At 33.1% G+C, this 17,405-nt stretch overlaps 2 protein-coding genes and 1 long non-coding RNA gene across 5 annotated transcripts; 1 reads left to right on the top strand and 2 right to left on the bottom strand.

The window, feature by feature from the left end:
• Positions 1-127: 127 nt before the first annotated feature.
• On the bottom strand, positions 128-4,597 carry LOC108210577 (protein NRT1/ PTR FAMILY 5.1). 3 transcript variants are annotated; one of them, XM_017381919.2, is made up of 5 exons: positions 4,495-4,597; positions 4,200-4,373; positions 3,803-4,020; positions 2,092-2,648; positions 128-1,180 (listed from the first exon to the last, which is right to left on the bottom strand). In XM_017381919.2, exons 2-5 carry the CDS (start codon positions 4,303-4,305, stop codon positions 319-321), a joined length of 1,743 nt encoding a protein of 580 aa, XP_017237408.1. In that variant the 5' UTR covers positions 4,306-4,373; positions 4,495-4,597; the 3' UTR covers positions 128-318. The 3 variants fall into 3 exon arrangements, with proteins under 3 accessions (XP_017237408.1, XP_017237407.1, XP_017237410.1); XM_017381918.2 differs by having other exon boundaries at positions 4,486-4,593; XM_017381921.2 differs by lacking the exons at positions 3,803-4,020; positions 4,200-4,373; positions 4,495-4,597 and adding an exon at positions 2,823-3,745.
• Positions 4,598-11,729: 7,132 nt separating this feature from the next.
• Positions 11,730-13,367, bottom strand: LOC135151136 (uncharacterized). Its single transcript, XR_010289675.1, has 2 exons — positions 13,177-13,367; positions 11,730-12,109 (listed from the first exon to the last, which is right to left on the bottom strand). It is a non-coding gene; the product is annotated as an uncharacterized LOC135151136 (long non-coding RNA).
• Positions 13,368-14,985: 1,618 nt separating this feature from the next.
• On the top strand, positions 14,986-17,232 carry LOC108212727 (BTB/POZ domain-containing protein At3g56230). The gene is made up of 3 exons (XM_064089563.1): positions 14,986-15,147; positions 16,159-16,335; positions 16,422-17,232. The coding sequence occupies exons 1-3, from the start codon at positions 14,986-14,988 to the stop codon at positions 16,887-16,889; spliced, it is 807 nt and encodes a 268-aa protein (XP_063945633.1). The 3' UTR covers positions 16,890-17,232.
• The last annotated feature ends 173 nt before the right edge of the window (positions 17,233-17,405 follow it).

Here is a 17,405-nt window from a genome sequence, read left to right as displayed (position 1 = left end):
GTGTGTGAATTCACAAGCACCCGCAGCACCTCCTCTGCTTCGCGAATTGTACCTGCAAACCCGATGGGGGGTGGTCCTCATTGAGGACACAACATAAGAGAAAGTGCAAATTTGTGAAAGAGAAAAAAAAAGAGAGAAAGCACAATTGGCTTTGCAAGTTTTGAGAGAAAGATAGTAGATCATGGTCCTCTCCAAGAAATTTCTACATGTAGAAATGCACGCTTGTAAACACTCTAAAAATCTTCTCGATTTGGCTCCTCTATGAATTTATTTCTACTAATAACAAAACCATCTCTTTATGCAAGGCACTAAGCTATATTAAGTGTTCTCTTTCATTTCAAAACTTCCTTCTTGGCCTTCCCTGCAATACTCCCTCTTGTATATATACTTGCTAGCTACCCACACGAAAGCTCCTAAATTGAGCGTAGACAAAACCAAAAGAAAACCATAATAGTAATCTAAGTGAGAATCATTTATGTTATTTCCAATCCAACTCTTTCCCCCATGGCTTCCTGTAACTTTATCCACCATTGTCACCAGAAAGCTATTCAAGAAGTTCCCAGCTCCTAATGCGCTTGTGAAAAATGCAGTCCCGAGGCTTTGCATATCGACGGGTGACTGATCGTAGAAGAACTCTATCAAACCAACAGCATTGAACACATCTCCGACTCCTAACAGAACATATTGAGGCATCAGCCAAAATATGCTCATAGGCACCATGTCTTTAGGCCCGAGCACGTGGTACATTTTTATCCTGTGAATTCTTTTAGCCTCCACGAAGTAGGAAACTCCAATGGCTACAATTTGGAAAACGAATCCTATGCCAAGTCTCTGAAGAAGAGTAATTCCTTGCGGATGCCCTGTTCGTTTTTGCATGAAGGGGACGAATATTTTGTCGTATATTGGCATGGAGACCAGCATTGAGATTGTCACAAAGCTCCCAAGGGATGCTGCTGGTATCTGGAAGTTACCACTGCCCATGTGTCGGTCTAAAGTTGTTCCTTGCTTGATGAAGAGAGTATTGATTTGTGCCCAAATGGTGCTAGGAATTAGTGTTGCTATCCATATTATCATCATTCTTAGCACAATCTTGCCTCCTTCCACTTCAGTAACAGTGCATGGTGGCTTTGTACCAATATTATTGTCCCCATCCTTTTCGATTGCAGCTTTGTCTAGAAACCTAGATTCAAGAACTATTTGCAAATTATATGTCCATATGAAATAACATTACTCTACTTGTATCAATTATCTAGTGATAAATGAGCACATTGATCAACTTTACTTAATGGGCAAGAGTGTAGGTAAAGTGAATGTAGTGATATTTTTTAATAAAGTTTTTGATTAGGCCAGAACACTAACTTTCATCTTTTCGCCCATCTGCACGATGAAACGTACATAAACACATATGATCACATTTTATGAAGAACAAGTTATAGCACGAGTGAAAACACTTTGAGAGTGGAGAACAATTGTTCTCACTATTCTCATCAGAATTTATTGTCTAAAATATATATATTTGTGAGACGACGACCCCATCAAGCATGCATATACATAGGACAAGGAGGAAACAGAATAAACTGAAGAATAACATGTAAAATGGAATCTGAGGTAACAAGTAGAGCTTAAAAGTTGTTTCCATTAAGTCAGTGGAGATGCCCACCAATATCTTTCCACCAATGCAGAGCATGTAAACGACTAAACCGAAAGACTTTGAGGAATAATTACCAATCCTATATTCACAAACATGATGGAATTCTAATGATTGTGATTTTGATCTGACTTCTTGAATTGTACACATATAGAGTACATTTATCTCATTATAATGCGCTTCCACAGGGTAACTTTAGGACTAGCAGTACATAATTATATCAAATCGTCGTTGATTGATTTGTGAAGATAAATTTGAGGGCCCTTAGCGATTGCAGATAATATATTCTTATGCAGCAAATGTAATCATATATATGCACTATCAATGATGGAGCTTGGTAGCAACTTTATATGTTCTTCTCTTAACTGTAGTTTCATTGGTCTAAAATTTGTGGACAGAAATATATATACGAGTTTTTGCTAATTAACGAAAATAAAACTAACCTGAAATCTGGAGTGTGATAGATTTGACGTTTTCCAGTATTCAGGTATTGCTGTGGTTCTAATTCATGTAGTCCAGATAAATTTCTTGGGAGCTCATACTTCCTCTTTGCAAATGCAGTAACGTAAACTCGAATCAAATCTCCTGTAGGACTATTACCATTTCTGAGTTTGTGCCTGTATAATGGAGTGCCCGCGTAGAATATGATCAGGGAAACAATTAGACCAATAGTTGGAATGCCGTATCCTAATCCCCATCCGCAGTTTTCTTGTATATAAACAAGGCCAACTGTGGCGAATAAACCCCCGGTGAAAGAACTGAACAACCACCAATTAAAGAAAGAGTCCTTGAGCCTTTTCTCCTTTGAATCAAAATCATCAAATTGATCTGCACCAAATGTTGATATGTTTGGCTTTGTTCCGCCAGCACCAAGGGCAATAATGTATAACGATGAGTAGAAGAAGATAGTCTGCATAGTTGTAGCTTTCTGGCAAACTCCATTTTCACAACTTGGTTTCAAAGATTTGAACGAAACTGCAGCTGTCAGTAATCCCATCCCCTGCACATACAATAACTTGGCTTATAATTAGTACAATGTAACACATTATACTTGAGATATAATTTAAAAATATTAGGAAATATAATGAACTCTGTAGACTGTAATGTTATAATTCTGTTGATTTTGACATGAATTAATTGCTGAAAGTAAAACAGAGATAGTCATTAAACTGACAAAAAAGTGTCAGCAACTCAGTATAGTAAAGAAAGCGGTCCTTCTGGGACGGACCAAGCATGAGATCCAGGCGTCCTACTAGGGCGACGAGATGGCCGAGTTGGCTGCAGTGACCTATGCTAGCAAAGTATAAATTACTGATCCGGCTATTGCAGTGCCCTCTTGTTTTGGAGGAGGGCACTTGCCAACTAATCATGCACCGGGCCTTATATATTCACAGTGTTCTCAGGGAATAAAGCTTAGGGACATAGTGCAGATTTATTTAACACTTTGGAATACACAAGGCTGAGTAACTCTGACTCTCTGAGGGAAGTGATCCAACTTTTCCAAGTACACTTATTCAGTCCATGTTATCTGCAAGATACACTCAATCATTCGCACTTATTTCCACTAGAGCTTAATTTCTACCACTGTCATTTTTGCCACCGACAAAAAGTTCTTAGCCATTCAACTACAACTGATATTTTCTTCATAGTCTACTAACTCAGACCTTCATTATCGTTTGGAGCGTACTAAGACTCTTTCCTATGGACGATGAATTTTTGTTGTCTATAGTCAATTAGTCATCTCCATGGCCACAACCATATACAAATTAACTACAGATGAAACCATTTGCAAATTCAAACTAATTAAATATCGTTTTGATATCTCAATGTGAACTATACCCATCATGCAGGACTCATTTCTGTGGTATAAAATATGCAATTTGAAAATCATCATGCATTATTGATGACTGAGGAGCCATCCCAAAGTAGGGTATTGTGTCATGCCTTATTAATGGACCTCTACACTAGTGGGTGACCTAAATTAGCCCATCCCGAATCATTATGTGCTGATTCCTCCTTCAAAAATTAATTGAAAGGGAACAACATGCTTTTTTTAAGTCGGGCCAATTTAAATACTCACGCACACCTGATGTCTTAACTAACACTTTAACCATCACGTCTTAGATAACGATGAGTGGGGAGTTTGTAACATACCAAGACATAAATGAGAGATGAAATTGTGAAGGTCCAGAACCGACCCAAGTAAGAATCGGCTATGTAAGCGCCCAGGATCGGAGTAATCCAAACCGACCCGGACCAGTTATTAACATTTCTGACAGATGTAACAGTGTCTTCATGCAGTTGTGTGGTCAAATACACCACCAGATTCGATGCTACTCCATAGAATGCCATCCTCTCAAACACTTCATACCCTGTGTAATTTCAACAAATCAAAATACAAAAAAAAAATACTATAAAAATTCATGATATCATATAAATAATTCATAACAAAATTAAGTCGGACATGCATCCCGCAACTCTTTCTGATAACCAACAAGCGAGTCATGTCACGTGACGCTGACACGAGAGTCGAAATTTAAAGTATGTATACCGAGAAGAAAAGAACATGCTTTCCATTTGCCACTGGTGGCAGCAAGAGCAGGTTGGCCGTGGATATCAACAGAGCCATCATTGGTGAAGACCTTATCTTCTTCCATTGGCTAGCTAGCTTTTGCTTTACTATATATACAATTTGTGAGCGTGCGCTATATATGAGAGGGGAGGACTGACAAAGAGATATGAATAAGTTGGAGATTTTTTAATGAATAGAGTGGAAATTAAGCTAGAGGGGATCATGAGATGGATACAATTTATAAAGTGAAATAAGTATCTCTTACATGAGTTACCTGGACAGCCGGTGTAGTTGGAAGCTTTTCTTTCTTGCTTTTTTAGATAAGTTGCAGTTGCCAAATCTAACTGTCCAAGTGTCATATACTGCACTCAATTAATTAAATAAAGTTTCTCCCCTGTGATGAAGTTTGTTACTGACGAGAATTATTGACATGTTTGTCTTGTCTTTATATAGAAACAAACGCTTATATAGGTTCATATTTAGTTTTTTCATGATTAGATATAATTCTGTGCTTGAATTTTTCGTGTTATGGGTTGTTTCGCATCTATTTTTGTCCGAATTTGAAGAGACTGATGTAATCAGTTTTATATTATATGATTAGTTCATTATATTTGTTCCCGATTCTCATTTTCGATTCTTAGTTTTCGTCAGTGTCCATGATGATTGTTTGCAGTTCTTGGACGGTGGCGGTGTAGGTGATGTAGGGGTGACTTAATTAGCACGTCTTATTGTCTAATATTATTGCATGATTTTAGTTTAGTTTGGTAATTTTGAATTTTATTTGGTTTTAATAATAATTATGTAGATCTTAATTTTAGCTATTTTTGAATAGCAAGTTGACTATTCTTAAATTTTTTTATTTTTGAATTTGAATTTCTCTTCATGTTTTAATTTGAATTGTTGTGTTTTTATTAGAAAATTAATTGATAGAATCTTCATTGCTGATTATTGTACCTGAATTCCATAATTCATGAGGGCTGTATATGATAGCTTTATTGTGCCTTTATGAGGTATTATTGAGTCATTAATGGTTAATTGATTGATTGGTGTATACCAAATTTATATAGTGATACATTTGTTTGCCAAGATTCTGTCTTTTATTAGCTAGGCTATCAAGTTTCAATTAGTATATCTTAAATTTTGTTAGGATTTATATTTTATTATGTATCCAACTAAAGAGATCCCGCTATCTCTTTGGTGTAGATTTTATTAATGATTTGTTTTACATTAGTTTTTATTTTACTTTCCATATGCTTTGAAAAATATATAATATTCATATTTTTTTTCTTTTTAAGTATGAGCTTGTAGAATTGTCATTATGAACTTATAATGTTTTTATTTGCATTGTATTTTTTCAGGGTACGCGAGTGGAAGAAAAATGATAGCGAGACCTCTTATGGGTGTTTTCTTATCGAACATTAAAGTTTTATTGTGTAAGTGTCCCCGGTCATCTATGCATGTCCGAGGGTTAGATGGTAAACTTTCTTGACCGAAAGGAACTCCTCGTAGCAGTTATTGTATTTTGATACAATTCATCATACGAGAAAGTATCTTGTGACAAAAAAAAACGCTTATATATGAAAAACATCATGTTATATAATATTTTTAATATTATGTATTTATAGGCAATTAATATTATACTGTAATTAAGTCACTTATTTTTAAAAAAAATATTTATTCACGTAACTTTTTCAAAAATAAGTTATTCTTTTTTAAAAATAAGATGATAAAATTTGAAAAATAATATATTAAAATATTTTTTTTAATTTCAAGTTACGTATTAAAAATCAAAGTAGTTATTATCTTGAGACATATGAAATATTATTCTGCAAAATAATAAATATGTCTATTCTTATGAACATGAGAACTTATAAATTACTCATATTTATATAATACACACTTTAGTATTACATATTTAATACGTATTTAATATTTTACATAATTAGTCACTTCTATCCAGCTAAAACTACATATTCATCCTATTGTAGAATGGAATAAGGATCGTTTGAAATGAAAAATTATACTCCCTCTGTCCCAATCATTCTTTTACACGTTAATTTTTAGAGTGTTTAATTTAATTCTTCGCATTTCAAAATTTATCAAAAATAATCAATGAGTCGTATCACTTCTCCAATTTCCTCCCCTTTCCACCTTACTTTTACTCTAATATCTTATTTTATACATTAAAAATCAATGAGTCTCACAACTTCACCTATTCTTTCATTTTCCACTACTTTATACATATATTTTTTAACATTCGTGCTCAACCCACTTGATAAGAAAATGAGAGGGACGAAGAGAGTATAGAAGTTTTATGGAGAAATAAGAAAACATAAGATGATACTGGCTAAATATGAATGAGTTCGAATCTCTTGTGATAAAAATTGCAAGGAAACATGATATAAAAAGAAATAAATATTTTTTCCAAAATATGTGGATTAAAATAAATGGAATGATCGGAAGAATGATCATCAATCATATTAGAGCACTAAACTCATTTAAATGACTTAAATAATTGACATCGGTCCTTGTTTTTCTCTAAACCCTGTCTATAATTTATTTTAATAAATTTCTCAAATAATTACCTTTTTATAAACACTTCTCTTATCATTCTTAATTCAAAAAATATATTCCATCCGTCCCAAAATAAGGTACAAAACATGATTCCGAATATTATTTTTCAAATTTTATTTTCTGAATTAAAATATGGATGTTAAATTTTTATTTAGAAAAAAAATTGAAAAATAATATGTTGGAGTATATTTTATTTGCATCTCAAGTTATGTGCAAAAAGTCAAAGCGGCACTTATTTTGCGACAGAGCAAGTATTTGATTAATTGTTCAAGAAAATACATCTTATTAATTCATGATATTGGATTATTTTCAAATTTTGTGGTACTTTTAAGTTTTGTTACAGAAACCCAATAAATTTAATTGAAAATTAATAATAGTGTTGGCATATCTCTGATAAAACAAATTTTAAATTTAATGAGGACGTGAAAAAATCAGAGCTACAATGGGGTTCTAATGACTGTTTGAAAATTCTCTCTTCTTTGAAATAGTATCTCTGATGAAACATATTTTAAATGATCTGAATTTTGATTTTTTTTCAAATTTTTTTTTTATTTTGTTGTATCTTTTATAAAAAAGTATTGACAAGATAAATACTTGCAATTTATATGAAACAATAAATTTTCACAAAATAACTTTTTACTAATAGATATAAAAAATGCGGATAATTGTTCATTCCGTTTCCTATCTGAACCAAACAAGGAAAACAATTCAGCCTCATTCCTTTCCTTTCTCCACGTTTCTCTTTCTTCATTCCATTCCGTTTCCTTCTGATGAACCAAACGGCCCCTTGGCTTATTCACTTCGAATATAAGGGGTGTTTGACTGAGACTCAAAAGCCCGACTTCTGAATTTATAAGTTATAAGCACTTATTCGTACTGTTTGTGTGAAACATAGAAGTACTTATTATAAAAAATCGAGAATACTAGTTTTTGTTTCATGATTTCTAATTCTTTTCAAACACTTTAATCACTTTTAAGTTTTAACTTATTTCTAACTTCTACTTCAATTTTTTACCTTAAGCAAAAAACAATTATTTTAAACTCACCCAAATGACACCATAATATTAACATTATTCTATTTGTATTCACTTATCTCTCATTTTTTTTCCAACTTTTCTTTTAAAAGATAAAAGAATATTAATAAAAAATAAATATAAAAATAAAATAGAAATAGAAATTGTTATGATATTCAGTATATTAATCTGCCTGAGTCATGTGTTATATTATTTTAAAATAATATGATCTACGAGGACGTTGGAGATGCTGGCCCGATGACTTTAAGCGCAAACAGACCGACTCCAAAGTTCTACTTGCAGTTGTTGCGGCTCAATAATTATGGACTGGGTTCTCGAAATTCAAAAAACTTTATCTTCTGAAATACCAGTCATATATCATGTCGTTTTTTTCCGGTATGGGACCGAGCAAAGCGGATAAATTTAAGAGAACCGTCAAATGTGACAACTATAGTACTATTGACAACTTTATTATTTTCAATAACCTTTTCTTTAAAATTTATGTTCGTAGACTATGGCAGGGTTATTTAAGAAAAAAGAAATTCATACTTAAAATGAAGAAATGAATTATAATTGACAAGTAAATAGATTAATAAAATGTTTGAAAAAGAAATAAAAGCCCTGAGAGAAAAGTTACCCTTCTCAAGTTCTTAAAAATACTTCTACTACTTATCTACACAAATGAATTAAGAAAAGAAGAAGTTAGAAGTGCTTCTCTTAAATAAATAGATGTTATACTAATAATTTTTTGTGATCCAATAGCAAATAATTGTACGTATGTATCGGATACCGACTGATATTATACCGGCTCGTAGTGTGTTTGTATAAGTTTATGCTCGAACTTTAAGTTATTTCAAAAATCAGATTAAAATTTAAAAAAAAATTCAAAAATTGACTTAATATTAGAAGGTGTTAGTATGTATTTTTTTAATCAACCTATTCATTTTTACGATCTTTTTAATAAAAACACATTTTCAATACCAAAATCATCAATGATTAGTGATTCGTTGTTGTTGAACTCTGTATATGTGGGTTTTGGAAATTCCATGTAAGTGGGTGGATTTAGAAAAATGACGCGACAAATCTAAGTCATCTCTCAATTCAGCTCCAAATAATCAAAATTTAGAAATCTTTAATTTTAATTTGGGCGCACCTACATGGTCTCTGTAAATATCCGAATTCTCTAATAATAACTAACCTTAGTTTAAACTAGACATGTTTCTCAAAGATGAGAAATAATCTATAACAAATTAGAACATCTTCAATGATGGAGAGAGTTGATATACAAATATAATCAGTATTTCTAAAAAAAACACACTCCAAACATATCCACTCTTACCTATAATTTTATCCAACCGTCTGTGGATGATCATATTGTCGAACTTCTAAAGGCCTTTAAGAAATATGTTGGAAGATTACACATCATTTATTATCATATTAAACTCATTTATTATGGTATTAAATTGATATGTATTCTATTTATAATAATCTAAATATTAATAAAATACTATTTTTAAATTATAACCAACCAATATAGTCAATATCATCGAAGCACAATGTCTTATCGGTTCAGCAAATTTTACCTAACATCTTACAGATCCAGTTTAGTTAACGCTTTGAAGCATCTCCAATCATAAAAACCCCTTAGCTAAATTATGAGTTGACATATCAAAAATAAAAAATATAGCTAACCTGTAACCTCCTAAAAAACTCACACTCCAATCATACTCATCTGTTGTTTATAATTTTAGGCAACCTCCCATAGATGACTATATTTATCGAACCTCTATAAGTCTGTAAGAAATCTGTAAAAAGATTCCACATAATTTATTATCATATTGAACTAATATATTATATTTTAACAATCTAAAATATTAATAACATACTATTTTTAAATTATAACCAACCAATATATCCAATATTATTGAAACACAATGTATTACATGTTCTGCAGATTTTGGATAATGTCTTGCAGATAGGGGTGTTCATCAAACCGCCCACACTGCATAAACCGCCCGCACCGCTCCGCACCACACCGCAAAATGCGGTTTTTCTTTTTCGTGGTGCGGTTGCGGGTTGAAATTTTAACAAACCGCGCTGTGTGGTGCGGGTGTCGGTTTGACATTATACAAACGCGGTTCAAACCGCACCGCACCGCAATTTTCTAATATAAAAAATATATCACATATAATTAATAATATAATTTTAGTATATAGATAGATTATTTATTATGATGTTATCTCCTTTGTGTCACCTTACTCAACTTAATTTTAATAATTTTATAGTATAAATCAAGGTTAGTTCTAAGACAAAAAATTAAATATTGGAGTTATATTTTTTTTCTATAGAATAATTTGTTAGTGTTGAAATCTTTTCATCTTCATCATTATCATACTTATATTTACTTTATATTTGTTTTGATGAGTATCGTAACTCTAAATTTGTGTGTGTGTGTGTGTGTGTGTGTATAAATCTAGTGTAAAAGTTATTTTTAAATACATATAGTTTAAAATTATATTAATATTGTCATTCAAAATTATAAATTTTTTTGAATGTATAACCACATAAACCGCACGAACCGTACCGCAATTTTGTGGTGTGGTTTACGCGGTTTTTGTTTTACGCGGTGCGGTTGCGGTTTATGAATTTTCTCAAACCGCATGCGCGAGTTGGTTCACGATTTTAGGAAAAACCCGCACCGCCCGCACTACGAACACCCCTGCTTGCAGATCCAGTTTAGCCAATGATTATAGACAGCGCTATTGGAGATGCTCTTAGAGCATCTCAAAAACTCTTTCCAATTTTTTTTCCAAATATATTTGGCAAAATATGATTGATTCAGCTCACACTAATGATAATACTTCCTCTATTTCTTTAAGCTTATCCCGTTTGATATGTCGGGACTGTTCATGACACGAGACAAATTATTAATTTACGTCTAATTCATAAGACTAAATATAGTCGTGAGTGATCTTTTTGGATTCGTCTTTATGAGTACTTTAATACAGTGAAATTTTTATATTTAATACTAATACGCAATTAAAAATATTAATGATCAAAAGTGTGTGTTGGCAAACGTGATAAAGACAAAAAGGAAAAGTATTAAGAGACGGAGGGAGTAATATCTATTGTACCATCCCATTAAAACTAATCATGTTTCTATTACGTTATTTGAGAAAAAAAAAATGGGGTTTTTTTTATTAATAATCATGTTTTCAATCTTATTTCCAAAAATACTACCTTATCCAATCTTATTTTCAAAAATACTACCTTCTCTAAAATATTTTCAAAAATACTGTGGTTGCATATGCAACCATATATGCAACTACAAATCCTGATTTCAAGTTCCAGTTTTCAAATGTCATTTTCGACCTCATCGTTGGAATATATATATATATATATATATATAGAAAAAAGTTATTTGGAGTCCTATAATTCGTTGGAGTCTTGGAGTCCCAATCTAGGCCCTCCATTTTAATTTAGATCCAATGGCTGGTAGGTTTTTTTATTTAACTTTTAAAAAGTATACTTTGCTTCATTTTTTACACAGATGGGGATGCATAACTGTCTGCTTGTTGCTTGAATCACGCGGCAGTTACAACTGCTCGAGTGTTTATTGGACTATGGGAAGAAAAAAATGTCCTGCATTTGTTGTTTCATTTTTTTCCTTTTCATCTTTTCTTTCTTTGATCTGTAGCAGGCAATAAATATAACTACTAGAGCATTTTATTTTGTTCTACATAACCGGCATCTAATGTCTAATAAGAAAGACAATTCATGTAATTTCTGCAGTTTATGTCACGTTGAAAAAGTTTCTCCAGATATTCCTATGTCGACTAATTGTGTGCAGGACATGTTCTGCATAGTGATGAATAGGAAACAATTCTGCATATTTTTTAATAGGTAACAGGGTTCTGCTTAGTCTAGTAAACGCAGTCCTTTGACAATGAACTTTATAATAGTTTAAAAAAAGGAACACATGTTGCGTGACAATTACAGAACTTGTGCAGATTTGTGCACAAACAAATATAACAATAATCTAGAACAATTTAGATCATCCAAATTTAGAGTCGTACACCCTTTCATTGCGAACATCTAAACTGCAGGACTTCATCAGCTCTTCTTAAGAATATTTAACGTCTGTTTACTTTTGTCTTGCTCTCTCCGAGGACCTATTATAACCCACAACTATTTCCGTCTTTCTGTCACAAAGTCGTCATCCAAATTCACAAACACTGGACTCTTCTTCAGAAAATTAGAAACCCAAGGGGCTTTCAATCAAACGGCTACTTCGCCTCCTACCTGCATTAACATTTGAAAAGGAATACACCTATTTCGCAAAATATAAACTTGACAATAGTTATCAGAGATGTTCGCAACAAAACATGGGTGCATAACAACACAGGGGTGCCCTCCTGAGATGCAGTAGAATGTCAAACATAAACTTAAAAACCTACACTGCATAACACCCGAACCAAATTCCTTTTTACTAAATCTACATTTTCAAAAAAAAACCACAAATCAAATGCAGGACATGACCTCCAACTGCAGTAAGAACATGTAGACTCAAAGCAAACACCCAATACCCAAATTTCAACACTATGTTCTGCATCGTCTAAATGCAGCACTTTGTCACAAAATAACAATGCTTATTCTTAAAGATAAAAACAATTAAATATTCTTCCGCTGTCCAACAAGTTAATATCGAGTGCAGAACACATATAGAGATGCTTTTTTTACAAAGCACAGAAAAGAGGTCATGATGACCCATCAAAACAAAAACACATCTGCAGGACAACCCATCTTGTGGTTCCCTCATTTGAGCTTACATGTTCATATAATTACTTGAAACTTAGTTCATATCATGCTTGTCCTCAGTTTACTTACACTACTATTGAACATATCTCTTATTCTCAACCCCCAACTGAAATACATCTTTTTTTCCAATGAAAACACTGCAAGACCAAAAAAAATGTTCTGATACTGCAAGATTACATACCACTTACAAACAAATTAATCACAACATCATCCTAAATTTCACATTTTTACTATTTCATGTCTATCAAATTAAAAAGAATACCTTACAATACCCATGTCTATCAAACACCAAGAAAACAGAGTTGATTCAAAACCAATAATAAAAGCATACTGTTAGTCAATCAATAACATGCAAAACAACAACTTTCAAAATAACACCTAAACGCAAGACAAAAGAACACCAAACATGAATCTCGACCGAACTTTCAAAACACTAATATGCAAGATGAGATACTGCCTAAACACAGGACACAAGAACACCAAAAACTTAAAATAACACCTTTCTACCATGATTTGGAAGAAATCATGCAAAACCAAAGCAGGGTAATTACCTTCACTCATTAATTCCGTTCAAGCTCTTGATGGTGAATTCCCCCAATTCCTTTAATAACCCTAGAAGCCCAATATTATCACTGCCTTCTATGCAAAACAAGATTGATATCAAAATCTATCTTCGAAACAAAGTGCAGAATTTTACGAGTTGTGTTTTGTCGAAATCGTAACAAACATTGTTTATGTGAGAGATAATAGTGCCGGTACTGGTTGTCTTTGACTTTTGTTTTAATAAATAATTCAAATATTTTTTTAACAGCCGCAAGATTCATTTCTAATCCAACGGTGGATAGATAGGACTCCAAAGACTCTAAAGAAAATGGATTTTTAAGGAACCTAACTCTATATATATATATATATATATATATATATATATATATATATATATTCCAACGATGAGGTCGAAAATGACATTTGAAAACTGGAACTTGAAATCAGGAATTCAGTTGCATATATGGTTGCATATGGGTTGTATTCAGTTGATTCTATTGTAATCTAATGGCCCCGCCAGGGGCACCCATACATCAGTTGCAACTTACAGTTTTCCGTTGCATATGAGGTTGCACGCAACCTCATATGCAACCTCATATGCAACTAAATGCAACTGAAAACTATAAGTTCCAACTGAAGTATGGGTGCCCCTGGCGGGGCCATTAGATTGCAATAGAATCAACTGAATGCAACCTCATATGCAACTAAATGCAACCTCATATGCAACTAAATGCAACTGAAAACTGTAAGTTCCAACTGAAGTATGGGTGCCCCTGGCGGGGCCATTAGATTGCAATAGAATCAACTGAATGCAACCTCATATGCAACTAAATGCAACCTCATATGCAACTAAATGCAACTGAAAACTGTAAGTTGCAACAGATGTATGGTGTGCCCCTGGCGGGGCCATTAGATTGCAATAGAATCAACTGAATGCAACCATATGCAACTGAATACAACCATATGCAACTATATATGCAACTGAATTCCTGATTTCGAGTTCCAGTTTTCAAATGTCATTTTCGACCTCATCTTTGGAATCCATATATATATATATATATATATATATATATATATATATATATATATATATATATATATATATATATATCGACTCCAAAGATGAGGTCGAAAATGACATTTGAAAACTGAAACTTGAAATCAGGATTTGTAGTTGCATATATGGTTGCATATGCAACCACCGTATTTTTGGAAAATATTTTCAAAAAGGTAGTATTTTTGAAAATATTTTAGAGATTTGAAAATAAGATTGGATAAGGTAGTATTTTTGAAAATAAGATTGAAAAAACAATATACAAGATACTTCCCAAAAAAAATTGGGTGAACTAGCATTACTGATTGATTTGATTAGCCGAGAAACGATGTCATTCTAGTTTAGTGGACTGGGCTTGTCAATTGGGCCAGGATCACTTCAGTTAATTAATTCAAGTGGCTAGGTTTTTTTCCCTCTTCCTTTGATAACAAATTCCAAAGAATCCAAATTATTTTCCTAGATATCGAATGATCAGCGACAACTGTTCGGCCAATACACAAATTTGAATCACATCATCCGACGAATCAACGACCAAATTTTAACGTATGACGTTCCTGACTTGCAGGAAGTAAAGTCATAGTTCCACGTGGAATTCTGAGAGCCCCCCACATTTTTGCGTTTTCGAGTCCAACCATTTCATACATATCACATATGAACAAATTATTCATAAACACATGCAAGGCCAATCGTGAAAATTTGAAATCGTAATGGAAAGGAAGAATAGTTGAAGTTGGGTATAATAGAAATGGACTTTTCTTCACAAATGGACTGCCCCATATGCAACTATAGTGTGAGTCCCATAATATTAAGGCCGCTGAGGTATACAATCTGCGGGGCTTGTTATGAGGGAGCTCGAAGTCTCATCGCTTTGATTAATAAGCTTCATAATGGTAACAATGATAAGGGCACATCTAAAGCTAATCATGTCATTTCATCATATCAGAGTTCTAACAAGGTATGTAATAGGTATTGAAATTCAATGCGAATTGATTTTGATGCTGTGTGAGTCAAATTATTTGTACACTCGAGCAAAACGTTTTGGAGATTAAGATGTGTTTGAGCTGATAATGTGGATGATTGATTGTTTATGTGACACACAAAACCGACCGTGTTGGTAAGAAATATTGATTGCGTGTGCCATGTTCACTGTTTTTTGTTCCCCAAACAACTAACTGAATCGACCTTGGGATGTAAATAGAAGATCAATGATCCTACCAAAAAGAATAGGTAAGTTTTATTCAGCAAATTTAACCATTTTCTCGTAGTGAGGTAGTGGAACATGCTAACTTTGAGCCCGTTTGGTAGAGCTTATAACGTAACTTAACGTGATTTATAACTTAACTTAACTTATGTGATCAGTTGAGAGATTAAAATATGCTCTCAAAATAAGATACTAAAAATATAATGATAAAAATAAAAGTGATTTGTGGGTAATTTATGACTTACGGAAAATTTTTATTTAAAAAAAGGTTCAGAAAAATTAAGAAAATTAAGTAACTGAAAAAAGTACTCCAAACTATAAATTCCTGCTTTAAGTCAATTTCTGGCTTATTTATGACTTTAAGCCGACTTCTTAATTATAATACAAACAGATAGTTTTCAGTTTAAAACCCAGGCAATCAGGCTCTTTAGCATGTTGAAGAGTATCTAATAAGGAGGATGTACTTAAAAGTAATTGTCTAAATTTGTCCCCGTGTAGTTGGTGAGTTGGAAGGAGCATTAGTTATTGACCGGTTGTCTTAATTTGAAAGTAATGTTTCGAAATCTGCAATTCTTCTATATGGCATCAGATTTGGGAAATTTTAGGTTGTGATACTGGTTTCATATTCGGCTAGCTTGTTTTCTTTCTTCATAATTACGCTGCATTGTAATTAGCTAGGAAGCCCAAATGCTGCAGGTAAGAAATGTCGTTCCCTAACTTCAATTATTTGTTTAGGGGATTGGGAATGCACTGAAATGGGTGAAGGAAATGACAGAAGTAGAAGAAGAGTTAAATGAGAAAGTGAGATTTCTTGGAGGATTTGTATCCGCGTTTAAAGATCATATTCATACTGATATTAACGTCAAGCCTGGTGATTTCGGACCCTCAATTCCAGCTCACAGAGCTTTACTGGTAACTCCCTCAAAATTATCCTTAATAATAATTGATTCGGTTTAAATCAATTTAATTTGCGATTTAAATGAAACCCTTTGTTGCAGGCATCAAGGTCATCGATATTCAAGAACATGCTGGAGCCAGATTCATATATTACTACTGATCATCCACCAGGAGGCACTATAACGCTTGCAGAACTCAACTACGAAGAGCTACAATGTCTCTTAGAATTTCTCTATAATGGTGATTTGAGCAAAGAAAAAGTGGAGAAACATGTTTACTCACTCTCAATTGCAGCTGACAAGTACGAAATACCCTACCTACAAAGGTTTTGCGAGAGTCAAATGCTGAGAGGTTTGAACTTGTCGAATGTACTCAACGTTTTAGAGATCTCGGACACTTGCTCAAGTTTGAACTTGAGGGAGGAAGCCTTGAACTTCATTGTTAGAAATATGGGGGACATTATTTTTTTGCCTTCGTTTGAGGAATTTGCACTAAAGAATCCACATCTAACCGTACAGATTACCAGAGCTTCGTTCTTGGAAAATAAAAATACCAGAAACGTGATTTGAGAATACTAGAAATCAAAATAGAGATGTTTGCATTTGTTAATTAGTTGTTTATAATTTGAAACAGCTTGTATTGCTGTGAGCGCTAAGGAGATATAGTGCTTGTTTTATATACCCTAAATTAGTTCAGCATGTCTCCTCTTACAAAGCAGGCACCTAATTAATCAACTGCTTGGACCATCTAACTTATAATATAACATAGTAGTGTTTTGTGAACAGCTAATGCAAAGTGCATGTGTTAAATGCATATAAGAGGGGACCAACCAATATTAGAATATATGATTTCAATATTTAACACTGAGATGAATTGATTCTCTGCAATGCTCCTATAATATATATACCAGCTCTGAAATTAAGAGCAGGGTTTCGAATATGAAAACCTTATTTTTGTGATCCAAAATCTTGGGGATCCATCATTTGGATCGTGGGATTCCAACCCGGTTAACGGGTATCAGAATGACTTTTCAATACAAAAATGTACGTATTGAATCTTATTCGCATTCCTGTTAAAAGGGGTTG

Source organism: Daucus carota, chromosome 3, assembly GCF_001625215.2.
Source record: "Daucus carota subsp. sativus chromosome 3, DH1 v3.0, whole genome shotgun sequence".
NCBI classification, from domain to species: Eukaryota; Viridiplantae; Streptophyta; class Magnoliopsida; order Apiales; family Apiaceae; genus Daucus; species Daucus carota.
This window is presented reverse-complemented; position numbering and strand designations above follow the sequence as displayed.

Bases quoted from the DNA above. Each gene is read 5' to 3' on its own strand.
- LOC108210577 (XM_017381919.2), bottom strand. From the start codon at position 4,305: ATGGAAGAAGATAAGGTCTTCACCAATGATGGCTCTGTTGATATCCAC. The intron at 4,021-4,199 runs GTATACATACTT...GAAATTACACAG, and splicing joins AGCATGTTCTTTTCTTCTCG to GGTATGAAGTGTTTGAGAGG. The intron at 2,649-3,802 runs GTATGTTACAAA...TTGTATGTGCAG, and splicing joins CATCTCTCATTTATGTCTTG to GGGATGGGATTACTGACAGC.
- LOC108212727 (XM_064089563.1), top strand. From the start codon at position 14,986: ATGGACTGCCCCATATGCAACTATAGTGTGAGTCCCATAATATTAAGG. The intron at 15,148-16,158 runs GTCATTTCATCA...TTATTTGTTTAG, and splicing joins GCACATCTAAAGCTAATCAT to GGGATTGGGAATGCACTGAA. The intron at 16,336-16,421 runs GTAACTCCCTCA...CCTTTGTTGCAG, and splicing joins CAGCTCACAGAGCTTTACTG to GCATCAAGGTCATCGATATT.